General features: G+C 45.9%; 1 protein-coding gene across 1 annotated transcript; it reads left to right on the forward strand.

Annotated features, from left to right (window-relative positions):
• The first annotated feature begins 1,607 nt into the window (after positions 1-1,607).
• On the forward strand, positions 1,608-2,240 carry LOC147962618 (uncharacterized). The gene has a single exon (XM_087534246.1). The coding sequence runs from the start codon at positions 1,608-1,610 to the stop codon at positions 2,238-2,240; it is 633 nt and encodes a 210-aa protein (XP_087390372.1).
• Positions 2,241-14,157: the final 11,917 nt, after the last annotated feature.

The following is a 14,157-nucleotide window of genomic DNA, read 5'->3' on the forward strand; positions in this document are numbered from 1 at the left end:
GGGAGAGGAAGGTGTACCAACTCCTTAGCTCCCGTTACTAGAGGGCAACCATAAGAATAATCACTAGGATAATGTGGGCCGGGATATATTAAGCCTAGTGGGGGCACCACCAACAATCCGAAAACAAGATAAATCAATGCTCAGCCTATGAGCAATGTGGGTGATGACACCACCGCAATGAATACCACAAGAAACTTGCTTCTTCTTCTTGCGAAAATGTGCTATCATAAGTGCTTCAAAATTGTGTACATTTGTGAAGCAAGTGGTATCTATCCTTATCTATTTGGGTTGAAACTTGGCCAATTGACCCACCTTAGTGTTTTACCACACCCCTCACAATATCTTGTCATGCTACATATTATAACTCTCTATGACAGTACAAACACCTGGTATAATTTATGGCATCTACCAAAAGTTAGATAGCCAGTTTCCTAGTTTTGTCCTTAAATTTGGTAGACCTATCATTGATGCATATCCACTTCCCATGGCCCAACTTACATAGCAAATAGAGTAGAAGAAGGGATCAGAATCGCTATCGAACACCTTGTGTGCATCAGTTGCCAATGGGCAAATCTTTCATGTCATGGTTGCGTTGTGGTGTTGAACCTGGTGATGACCTGAAGGTGTCCCAAAGGTACACTGAGGCGAGAAGATAAGGTCAGGAGGAATAGAGCTCCAGGTACATGCGTAGCACACCAGAGCACTCGCAGAGCTCCCATGGTGGTGACCACCTTCCTGGGACACAAAGGGTCGGGGTCTGTTGCCTGCTGTACGACCTCCAGTCCAGTCCTTCGAATCGAGTTCCAGTGCCCGCATTTCTCCTCCCCGTCAATGGCGCCCGCAATCCGATCCTATGTCCAAACCGACCCCTTGTAGCCTTCCCTTCTGTTTCATTGACCAAAGCCATCCCTAAGAGGCTGAGACAATAGAGAGCGATTGAGATCGGGCCCTTCAAGCTTCGTGTCCCACACAGGAGAACCCCGTGCCGCTGTCCATCATGGGACGCGATGCCTTCATCAGGGTCGTCCATGATGTCCGGTTAGGACCGGAGGTCATCCCAGCCTCGTCGACGAGCTTCCTGGCGCCGCTATCCGTCGGCGGCATCGGCGGTCGAGCTGTTCTCATGCGCTCGAGTAAATGACAATGGCGGTTTGAGAACTTGGGCGGCGAGTGCAGATAAGTCACACAACTTGCAAACCAGAAAACCCGTCACAGAACTTGCATTGTGGGTGTAATTAAGTCACACACGCCAGCTGAAATGGTCCGACGCCCGGTTTTCTTTGTTTTGCTGTCATGCGTGGCGCACGTGACGTCGCTGTGGGTTGGTACTTTTGCATAAAAGTCCACCCTGATATTGTTCGAGGGCCGTATTGCAAAATCGCTTGTTTTATAACCGGATTGAAACCCTACTTCCCAAATCAAAACCAAATCTCTAGCACTCCTCTCCCACACCTTCCAGTGACGTTCACGATGGCGGCAAATGGGCGGCAGCGGCAGTGAGACCTCGAGCACTGGCGGCGGCGGCAGTAAGACCTCGTGGCGGCGTTGCTTCTAGCTGGAGTCGTTCCTCCTACCTTGTCGGAAGTAGTCGCGGCGCCGCCATCATCATGGAGAATAGTATGGCAGGCGTGCGCGGCAGTGAGGACAATGTGGCACTGGTTAGCCGTGCCGGCGTTGGTGAAGGGAGGTCTTTGGCGCCTGCCGTGGCATGGTCTCGCATCCTGGACTCGCGAATCTTTCCTCAAGAGGTCTGGCGGCGTGGCGAGTCGGAGATGCGACCAGAGCACGGGCGGGTTGTCATTGCTCACACGGCTGGCATGGCGGCGCTCGAGCAGGATTCCAGGGGGCGTGTCTTGTACGCCACAATCATTGGACAGCCGCACATCATGGTGACGCCGGAGGCACTAGGGGCGGTGATGGAGTCTCACTGTGCTGCCCGACGGACAGCAACCAAGGTGGAGGTCACTTTCCCACCATTCCATTTTTTCGTTCGTTTCGACTCTTTGGATGATTGCACTCGTGTGGTGCATGCATCAGAGCAGCCTTGTTGTTGTGGCGGCATAATTTCTTTTCAGCGCTGGTCAAGCTTCTCGCGTGGCACGGCGGGGAAGCTCGAGTCCAAGTCGACGCTCATCTTGGAGGGGCTACTAGAGGAGGCTTTGGATTCGAACACCATCAAGCTGGTGCTCGCTAGGGTCGATGGTGAGCTAATCGACATGCTTCCGGCTACCGACAAGTGAAGCTCATGAACTGTTGTGGACTTCCCAAGCCCCCGACGGTTCTAGCTTAAGCAACTCATTATTGATGGCAGGGCTGCCTCGCAGCTGCTCCCGAATTTTTGATGTGGGTGGAGTTCGTTTCTTCTTCTTTGGATCCCTTTCAACTTCATGCCCATCGAGTTGAGACCCATTATTGTCTACTACAAAGGTGTCAGCGCCCTCTAAGTTAGCACCACTGCCTCCTCTTGATATGTATGAAGTGGCAATTCGACCCTTCTATACACTTTTAGCTGCCGAGGTCCTCCCTTGCGCTTGTTCATTGATTCTTCTTCTGAGGGAACATCACCTCCACATTGAAACTATTTTAGGAGTCTGCTGACTTGGCCTCTCACCTGCTCTACTGTGAATTTTGCTGGTCACGCAAAGATTTCAACCCAAAACTTGCTTTCCTCCATTCATCCGTGCACTTAAACTCGTCTTTTAACGGGAGATTTCCATCATCATCTCTAGCACCCGACGCTGGACATACTAAATCTGAATGTCCCAAACGGCCACATGGAAAACAGAAGTGGGAAACTTACCCATATTGTGACTCTAACCACCCACCAAATCAATCGTCACAAATTTTGTTTCCTTATCAATTTGCTAGGCGACTGAAAGACCCCAAGTGTCATTCCTCAGATTATAAGGAACAATAAGCACTCTTGCCCAAATATGAGGTTTATCGAATTTGAGTTGTGATGGGCACATTCATTCTTCAAATTTCTCCAGGACCACCGCGTGCTCACTCACGTTCCATGGCGGTCCTTCCCAAACCGTGTTCATATCGCGATGGGTTCCTAATTCTACCACAAACATGTTCTCTCCGAGCAGACGGAAAATAAGACATCTAGGGTTTCCCCAAGATGGGCGGAGGGCACGAAAGTTCGTCTATATATGGAACAAATTACGATACACGATCTTCCCTTCCACCAGAGTCAATTGTGTTTTGCCCCATCCGGACATCATCGATCAAGAATGGAGTTGCCTCCCCCCTCTGTAATGTCCTTCCCCATTGCCTCCTCCTCTATAATGTCCATCTTTCCCATTGCCTCCTCCAACTTCGCCATCGCCGAGCTGGACGAGCTAGCATTCTCCATGCCAGTGCGGGAGGAGGACCGAGCGATCCCTTCCCCGTCGATCCGACGCACCCCCCGGCGAAACCCTAGTCAACGTAGCCACCGCCAGAGGTATCATGGGAAGAAAGGGCTGTAAATTATTAGAAATAATGGCAGATGGGTTGTATGTTGTTTTCCATAGTTTTGTGGCTTTCCTAAAAAAAGGTTGACGCACAAATAGTGACTGTTGGATGTCCATCCAACGGCCGTCATGCTTCTTCAATCTCTGATCTTCCTGCTCCAGCCGCTCAAACAAGCGCCGACGGGACTGCCTGCTCCTTCCTCCCGCGGCCGGCTATGCTGCCGCGCAAGCCTCACCGCCCCACCGTACTCCCATCGCTGGCCTAGCCATCCCTCTACTCACCCACACCTGCTGTTATTCTCCGGCGATGGCAGACGAACCGGTAAACCCTCGTACAGTCGTACTCCCCTCCGCGTGGGAAACAACTGCCGAGTCTTCCCTGGCTCCGTGTCGTTCCCTTCGTAGGCCTCGCCGTCATCCACCGCCCTGGTGCTCTCGGCGCGGCGTGGTCAACGTGGTCAACGACCGACATGCATATGAAGTGGAATATACGTGGAGAGGCTGACAGCTGGGTCAACGGCCGCACGCAAGGAAATGCCTCCTTATTGCGCACAAAATAATGATTCCTCCACCTGACATCCGGGACCCACCGAAAGGACCTCTGTATTTCGTGAAAAAAACCTTCCTGCCGCTGATAGCTCGGACCCACCAGCTATATCTTCGCACGTAAGGAAGTGCCTCCTTATTACGCACAAAAAATGAATACCCCCTGCTAGCTGGGACCCAGCATAATGGGAGGCTGACTTGTGGGCCTACTAAGTTGACGGGGACGGAGGGCTTTCTCAACTTAGTTAATATGAACGATTCTAGCTCCAGTGACCATATGATGTCCATCCAACGGCCGTAGTGTTTCTTCAACCTCTGGTCTTCTTGATCTAGCCGCCCAAAGCAGCGCCGGTCGTGCCGCCTGCTCCTGCCTCCCGTGGCCGGCTGTGCTGCCGCGGAAGCCTCACCGCCCCTACTACTCCCACTGCTGGCCAGACCCTGCGGCGATGGCAGCCTCACACCGCAGCCGAACTAGTGAACCCTCGTACTCCTCTCCGCGTGGGAACCCACTATCGCGTCTTCCCCGGCTCCACGTGGTCCCCTTCCTAGGCCTCGCCGTCGTCCACCGCCCTGGTGCTCTCGGTGTGGCATGGTCAACATGGTCAAGGAACGACTTCCATCGGAAGAGTACTGTACGTGGAGAGGCTGACAGCTGGGTCCACGGCCGCAGCAAGGAAGTGCCTCTTTATTATGCGGAAAATAATGATTCCTCCACCTAACAGCAGGGACCCACTGGACGGGCCACCGTAATTCGTGAAAAAATGTTTCCCCCTGACTGCTGGGACCCACCAGCTATATCTTCGCACGCAAGAAAGTGCGTCCATATTACGGGCAAAAAAATGATTCACCCCCTGACTGCTGGGACCCACCAGCTACATATTCGCACGGAAGGAAGTGCCTGACAGTCGGGACCCACCTGATCGAAGCGTACGTAGCGTCGTCATTCTGGTCGCGAATGTGTACGTACATACGATCGGACTGTCTGCAGGCTGCAGCGATGAACCGTGGCCGTGTAAGGAAGGGCACGTTCGTAGTAGAGGCGCGCACGTGTGTTGTAGTAGAGGCGCACACGTAGCATGTACACGTATGTATGGTGGCCAGGGTGCAAGAAAGTAAATACGACCACGTACGTACATACGGGCGGGGTCTCGAACACCTACTCGTGCATACGTACGGCCAGGGCTCCTGTACATGGCTGGGTCGGAACGGAGAAGCTGCGCCGTCGTCGTGATCATGGGGAGGCAACCGGCTGGGTCAGAACGAAATGCGTCATCATGTTTATCGGGAGCCAACCGGCTTGGACGGAATGACCGATGGAAACAAGGCCTGACGTACAGCAGAACAAAGGAAACAGCCTTGTGTTCGACCGGCCACGATCGAAACGGGATCCTGTTCATCGGGAGGGGTCTGGCGTACCGCAAAACGGTGGAAACGGGGTCCTGTTGATCGGGAGGGGTGTGGCGTACCGCAAATCGGAGGAAACGGACTTGTGTTGGAGCGCTACGGTCGAAACGGGGGTCCTGTTCATCGGGAGGGGTGTGGCGTACCGCAAAACGGGACTCCACGGGATAATGTTCATCTCCACCATCGACTGCCTCCACGGGCTACTGTTCATCCACCGTCGACCTCCTCCAGCCTCCACCCGCGACTGTTCGTCCACGGGCTCATGTTCATCCAACAGCCTCCACCACGCGCTCCTCCATCGGCTGCTGTTCAACCAGCCCTCTCCACGGGGTCCTGTTCAACCACCCTCCACGGGCTACTGTTCATCCAGCCCTCCACCGACTACTGTTCAACCAGCCCTCCACGGGGTCCTGTTCATCCACCCCCAACCGGTTCGATCGATTGGGGTCCTGTTCATCCAGCGGCAACGGCCTCTACTACCACGGGGTTCTATTCATCCCCCCCCCCACCGGGAACTATTCATCCAAACCCCCCAACAACGCTCACTGTTCATCCAGAGGCAGCATCGATCGGCTTCAGTTAGCAGCAGTAGCGAAGGAATCACTCGGGTTCAGTTAACAGCAAGGGATCGATCGATCGCTCGGGTTCAGTAACGCGTAACCTGCTGTGCAATCGCTCGGTTTCAGTTAGAGCCCAACGCCTCACTCGAGTTCAGTTAGAACGCAAGGCCTCGCACACACGCGCGTACGTACGAGAGAAACGCGCATCGCTCGGCCCCAGACCACCCACCGTAACCGGGAACTCCCCTGATATTTCCCTCATCCTCGCTTTTACCACGGTTTTCTTCGTCATGGATGGCCCAAAGAATGTCATGCAGCTGCGTCTCCGGCCCATCCAGGACGAAAAGCCCATTTTTTGTCATGATTTTTTGTCATAGAAGTAGGACCTCACCACATCTATGATGATACCGGGTTTTGTCACAATTATCGTCATAGAAGTGTCATAAGCATGACAGAAAAAAAATTCATTCGGCCCAAAATGTCACGGATATGTATTTTTTTGTAGTGATATCTACTTTATGAAACATAAGTCTGAAACATTTAAAAAGTTCAAAGAATTCCAGAGTGAAGTGGAAAATCATCGTAACAAGAAAATAAAGTTTCTACGACCTGATCGTGGAGGTGAATATTTGAGTTATGATTTGATTTTCATTTGAAACAATGTGGAATAGTTTCGCAACTCACGCCACCTGGAACACCACAGCGTAATGGTGTGTCCGAACGTCGTAATCGTACTTTATTAGATATGGTGTGATCTATGATGTCTCTTACCGATTTACCACTATCATTTTGGGGTTATGCTTTAGAGACAACTGTATTCACGTTAAATTGGGCACCATCTAAATTCGTTGAGACAACACCATATGAACTGGGGTTTGGCAAGAAACCTAAGCTGTCGTTTCTTAAAGTTTGAGGCTGCGATGCTTATGTGAAAAAGTTTCAACCTGATAAGTTCGAACCCAAATCAGAGAACTGCGTCTTCATAGGATACCCAAAAGAAACTGTAGGGTACACCTTCTATCACAGATCCAAAGGCAAGACTTTTGTTGCTAAGAATGGATCCTTTCTAGAGAAGGAGTTTCTCTCGAAAGAAGTGAGTGGGAGGAAAGTAGAACTTGATGAGGTAGTTGTACCTTCTCACGAATTGGAAAGTGGTTCATCACAGAAATCAGTTCCAGTGATGCTTACACCAATTAGTGAGGAAGTTAATGATGATGATCAAGTTACTACCGAACCTCGTAGGTCAACCAGAGTACGGTCCGCACCAGAGTGGTACAGTAATCTTGTTTTGGAAGTCATGTTACTAGACCATGATAAACCTACGAACTATGAGGAAGCGATGATGAGCCCAGATTCTGCGAAATGGATTGAGGCCATGAAATCTGAGATGGGATCCATGTATGAGAATAAAGTGTGGAATTTGGTTGACTTGCCCGATGATCGGCAAGCCATAGAGAATAAATGGATCTTCAAGAAGAAGACTGACGCTGACGGTAATGTTACTGTCTACAAAGCTCGACTTGTTGCGAAAGGTTTCGACAAATTCAAGGAGTTGACTACGATGAGACCTTCTCACCCGTAGTGATGCTTAAGTCTGTCCAAATCATGTTAGCAATTACCGCATTTTATGATTATGAAATTTGGCAAATGGATGTCAAAACTGCATTCCTTAATGGATTTCTTAAAGAAGAGTTGTATATGACGCAACCAGAAGGTTTTGTCGATCCTAAAGGTGCTAACAAAGTGTGCAAGCTCCAGCGATCCATTTATGGATTGGTGCAAGCATCTCGGAGTTGGAATATACGCTTTGATAGTGTGATCAAAGCATATGGTTTTATACAGCATTTTGGAGAAGACTGTATTTACAAGAAAGTGAGTGGGATCTCTAGAGCATTTCTAATATTATATGTGGATGACATATCGTTGATTGGAAATAACACATAATTTCTGGATAGCATAAAATGATACTTGAATAAGAATTTTTCAATGAAAGACCTCAGTGAAGCTGCTTATATATTGGGCATCAAGATATATAGAGATAGATCAAGACACTTAATTGGACTTTCACAAAGCACATACCTTGATAAAGTTTTGAAGAAGTTCAAAATGGATCAGTCAAAGAAAGGGTTCTTGCCTATGCTACAAGGTGTGAAGTTGAGTCAGACTCAATGTCCGACCACTACAGAAGATAGAGAGAAAATGAAAGTCATTCCCAATGCCTCAGCCATAGGTTCTATCATGTATAAAATGTTGTGTACCAGACCTGACGTGTGCCTTGCTATAAGTTTAGCAGGGAGATACCAAAATAATCCATGAGTGGATCACTGGACAGCGGTCAAAAACATCCTGAAATACCTGAAAAGGACTAAGGATATGTTTCCCATTTATGGAGGTGACAAACAGCTTGTCATAAATGGTTACGTCAATGTAAGCTTTGACACTAATTCGGATGACTCTAAGTCACAATCCGGATACGTATTTATATTGAATGGTGGAGATGTAAGTTCATGCAGTTCCAAGCATAGCGTCGTGGCGGGATCTACGTGTGAAGCGGAGTACATAACTGCTTCGGAAGCAGCAAATGAAGGAGTCTGGATGAAGGAGTTCATATCCGATCTAGGTGTAATACCTAGTGCATCGGGTCCAACGAAAATATTTTATGACAATACTGGAGGAATTGCCTTGACGAAGGAATCCAGATTTCACAAGAGAACCAAACACATCAAGAGACGCTTCAATTCCATCTGCGATCAAGTCAAGGAGGGAGACATAGAGATTTGCAAAATACATACGGATATGAATGTTGCAGACCCGTTGACTAAGCCTCTTTCACGAGCAAAATATGATTAGTACCAAGACTCCATGGGTGTTAAAATCATTACTATGTAATCTAGATTATTGACTCTAGTGCAAGTGGGAGACTAAAAGAAATATGCCCTAGAGGCAATAATAAAGTTGTTATTTATATTTCCTTATATCATGATAAATGTTTATTATTCATGCTAGAATTGTATTAACCGGAAACTTAGTACATGTGTGAATACATAGACAAAAACGGAGTGTCCCTAGTATGCCTCTACCTGACAAGCTTGTTTGTCAAAGATGGTTATGTTTCCTGACCATAGACATGTGTTGTCATTTGATGAACATGATCACATCATTAGAGAATGATGTGATGGACAAGACCCATCCGTTAGCTTGGCATAATGATCATTTAGTTTTATTGCTATTGCTTTCTTCATGACTTATACATGTTCCTATGACTATGAGATTATAGAACTCCCGAATACCCGAGGAACACTTGGTGTGCTTTCAAACGTCACAATGTAACTGGGTGATTATAAAGATGCTCTACAGGTGTCTCCGATGGTGTTTGTTGGGTTGGCATAGATCGAGATTAGGATTTGTCACTCCGTATTTCAGAGAGGTATCTCTGGGCCCTCTCGGTAATGCACACCGATAAAGATCTTCGTAGAATGTGTAGGAGCCAATATGAGCATCTAGGTTCCGCTATTGGTTATTGACCGGACATGAGTCTCGGTCATGTCTACATAGTCCTCGAACCCGTAGGGTCCGCACGTCGTGAGCGGCAACCAGGAATGCAGGGAGACACGTGAAGCTGGGTTCCTGGGCTATGGTGTGAACTTGTCCCCTCACGCTGGCCTCGTTGAACGACGCCACAGCCTGGTTGAGCAGCCATGCCGCCCAACCCTGCCCAGGATCTCTTAGGCTGACATGCACCTGCGTGTTGCACGAACATGACGTTGGCCTACTTCGGCGTTCGACAAGACGCCGTACGTCGTCTCCATGCACCAGCGTGTTAGGCGCCGGACATAGCACGACACCCCTATTTTCAGCGAGAGAGGGGGAACCTTCGCATCGGGGGGAGTCCCAGAGGGTCGGCCTAGCCGCGCGGGAGGCCACGGTCGTTTTTTCTTCTGTTTTATGTTCTTGTTTTTTCTTTATTTTTGCACTTTTCTTTATACTTTAAAAATATTGTACATACACACACACAAATACCTTCAAAAACACATATTCAAAAATGTTGAACATGTCATTGAATTTTTTGTCATAAGTATTAAAAACTGTTGAACAAGTATTTGAAAATGTTGAATAAGTTTTAAAAAAATTGAACGAGTATTTTAAAATGTTGAATAAGTATTTGAATTTTTTTTAATCTATTTGAAAAATGTTGAACAAGTATTTGAAAAAAATATTGAATTAACGTTCAGACAATGTTGGAATATGTATACAAAAAGGTTGATCACTTATTAAAATAATGTTTTTGATATATAAAAAATGTAGAGTGAAAAGGAAAACAAAAAAATAGAGAAGAAAAAAGAAAAACGGAGAAGAAAAACAAAAAAAATGTAAAACATTTGAGAAGAAAAAAGAAAAGAAAGAAAAACAGGACGGAAAAAGAATATGAAAAAACGGCTCGACTCAGTTAAAGCTGGACGTCCGGAAAAATGTTCGAAACCAGGACGGTATAGGATGGCGAAGTGGCTAGTAGCGTTCATACTCCCGTGCAACTGGGTTCGAACCCTCATTCTGCTTTTTTTATTCAACAAGTGTGCGAAAATGGGCCGGTCCAGTAACCACCAGGATCGCGAAAATCTAGACGCGCGATGGAATCGCTCAAAGCTGTTGGGCCGAAAAATCCAACCGAGAGGCTAGCTGCTCTGTGACTTTATTATCGGCCCCGTTCGTTTCTATTTAGTACCACATCGCCTGCTAGAGAACTCGTTTTGCAGCTTAAGTAGTGTGTATACGGCGCTCTACTTGCCGATGACGCAAAGCTGTTCCAATAAGTCTGTCGAGGCAAAAAGCAGTCACAACATACTTCTGGCTGGGCCAGGCCGTGGGCCTGTCACCTTAAGTTGCTGTTAAGTCGTGCATGAGGGGGGCCAGAAGTGTGGAATGGCGTCAGTCTTTTTTTAAATATGATTTGAAACTGCTTTTCTTAATAACATATTTTATTTTATCTTTTTCAGGTTCAAAACCTACTTATATTTCGGTTTACGCAACATCTCTTCATCTTGTCCAAATGTTCAACGAATTATGTTCTAATTCTGATGGCATGCATACTATGATTATATGATTATTTTTGCATATTACGGTAAAGTGCAAGTTGTGCACAAGTTTTTATTTAATTTTCCGACTTCTTAAAGGAAATACATTATTTCAGTTACACTATGTGTAAACTATAGTAGAATGCGAAAAATGCACTATTATATGCTTATTCTTTGCATATTTCAAAAAGTGTAATTTCAGTGCCAATTGTGTGTAAGCTTTGAAAGTTTTCCCTTTTCCTTTTCCTTTTCTTTCTTCTTAAAGGGTTTCATTCTTTCTTAGAAAACTTCATTATTTTGATTTTGTTTTAGTTTTTTCTAAAAGGGTAATACCAGTGCCACGCATTCATTTTTCCATAGAAAACTTCATTTTTTACCTTTTTACTTTTTATTTCATGTTTTATTTTGTTTTAGTTTTCATTTCTTTTCTTTTGTATGGGTAATACAGATGCCTCTAATCCATTACTTTTTAGAAAACACTTTTTTTTGTGAAAATCTCACTATAATATGCTCAGTTTTGCATATTAATAATATATTTTCCAAAAATATCTATGTATAAAAATAAATATGTGTGAGAATTCTATTCATCGGTGAGATTGCACATGTATGAAAATAAATATGTGTGTTGAGATTGCACAGTCACTGACCATTGCATGCAATTATGTGTGAGAGTGCTATCCATTGGTCATGTACGAAGATTTGGCCAATTACTATACTAGAGCAGCCAGTAATTATAACGTACAAAAAAAAGTATGCAGGCTTGGTAGTATTGAACTGGAGCAGCCCATGGTCCAGCTTGCACCTGTGCGGACGCTGCTAGGGCTTGTGTGGCTGCCCAATGACTCATGCTTGACTGAAACAGAGTTTGGGGTCAATCGACTGACCCAAAATCCATTCAGCCGATTGACCAGTAGCCACGCCCGCGGTTGTCCACCTGAACGTGCATCTCGTTATGCCAAGTTCCAAAACGATGACCCTTCGTCTTAAATCAGGAACGAGCGAGGGCTCGCTCCAACGAAAACCCTCACTCTCTGGCCAGCCGTCACAAATTGTGTATCTATTATGGAAATGTTGTTAGTTAAATTAGAGGTAAACTGTGTATCTATTAGATGTAAATTGTGTATCTATTAAATGCACGTTATAGATCTAATTAAATTGTTTATTTGTTTTGAGTTTGCTAGTTAATTAATTTAAAGCAAATAATTAAGTATATGTGTAGATGGAGCATGCATGATTGGTTATTTGTTAGCAAATTGATAAAATAATGTAGCAAATGCTACTTATAGCTAGCTAGTTTCTTAATTAATCTTTAGAAAGCTAGCTAGATATTTGCAACTTATTCTTGGTGCAAAAAATACAGCCCGGTCAAGTACTAGGATGGGCCATGGGTTGTTCCCTCCTCAAGCGAGGAGGTGATCCCTCCTGATTATAGCGAGGATTCGGGTGTTAGCTCGCCGTCCCCCATTCCAGATGACACTCGATGAAGATGACATTGTGAGCATGGAGGGGGAGGTGGCAGAGGACACCGACTCAGAGATGGAGTATGCTGAGACGGAGGAGGAGCACGGCGACGATGACGATGTTGAGTCCACCGCCGCCGACGTCGATGACATCGATCAGTCTGCCACCGCCGACGACGACCAGGCTTAGTTTGAGGATCCGAGTTGTGGAACCCTAGTTTGGACGTTTGTATTTTTGTTGTAACTAGCTATAGTATATGACATCTTGTCTCACTTGTACGAGGGCTCTTATAGTGAGGATTCACGTGTGCTGTCACCACCTCCGAACCCGCTTTTGAGGACCCCGACATCATCGAGCCCATGGAGGGGCCCAAGGACACACCGTCTCGGAGTTTTGTAGCATCCCGAGTCGGAGGAAGAGGAGGACGACATTGATAACGATGATGACAACCTGTTTTGAGGGTCCGACTTGGGAAACCCTACTAGTTAGGTGCATTGTTATAGTCCTACTAGTAGTATGACACGGTTATTGTTTATATATCGATGTATCCATGCAGTGGTTTTATATTTATTTGCGTGTATGGCATGGTTATTGTTTATATATTGATGCATGCACTAGTTTTACGTTATTTGTGTGTGTCGTATGACATGATTATCGACGAAAAGCTACAAGCACACAAAAAGCTACGAATAGACGTGCTAGGGCCCTTCGTAGAATCCAGTACTGTAGTAAGTGCAAAAGATATTACAGAAAGATCAAAAGTCAATAGTAACTTACTGAATCACTTAAGAGTTAACGGTGCCATAAACAAGCCACATCAACCATACGCAGATAATACAAACACATCACATCATCTTCGCAGCTCGAGCTCATCGAAAAAGCATGCTTTTTGGCCTCCTTCACCTTGTCGACACATAACTAATTGCCATTTCTAACGAAAATTAGCTACCAGATGGACATTGTGGAGCCCTACCCTACCATTGTCCTATATGAAAAGGTCGGGTGAAAGTACTATAAAATATACAAAGGAAAATGATATTTACATTGGGTATAACCAACAATTAAATAATTGAATTAAAAGAAAAAGAAAAAGATCAAATGAGATATGATTTATGTCACGACTTTGACGAGACTAGTAAATATGTACGTGCAATGCACGTTAATATTAGGTAATATATTAAATACATGTAAATATTATGTAGGATATTATTTGCGTATTAATTATGTGATTAGCATTGGTATTAATATTTGGTATGATATTAACTGTACACTAAACGTGTTTAGCGCTCACCATTGGAGCAGGCTGAGTCGTTGAATTGACCTGATTTGACGGTCAGGATTTGTTGGATCTGCCCCCTTGGGTCTTCTTAAATTGGTATAGATATAAATGCCAAAGATCTATGCCGAGAACCAGAGTGTGATGTCGGCAAAATGTTAACATAAAGTTCACCATGTGTGTTCTTATTCCTGAGTTTAGATCTCCGCAGTTGGTTGGGGCTTTTACCGAGTTTCACATCTCGGCATATACATCAGCGTGCTTAGTTCCGCTTTATAATTTAGAACCTACCAAATAACCCCGCAGTAGGCTGAGTCATAGCCAGCAGGAGCACACACTGCTTGGAAAACCCTATAGGCAGCCACCTAATAGCGCCCGTG

The sequence above is a fragment of the Triticum urartu genome, chromosome 7A (assembly GCF_056163025.1).
Source record: "Triticum urartu cultivar PI428250 chromosome 7A, HENAU_Tu73, whole genome shotgun sequence".
Classification (NCBI taxonomy): domain Eukaryota; kingdom Viridiplantae; phylum Streptophyta; class Magnoliopsida; order Poales; family Poaceae; genus Triticum; species Triticum urartu.

Coding starts and splice junctions, on each gene's coding strand:
- LOC147962618 (XM_087534246.1), top strand. CDS start 1,608: ATGGAGAATAGTATGGCAGGCGTGCGCGGCAGTGAGGACAATGTGGCA.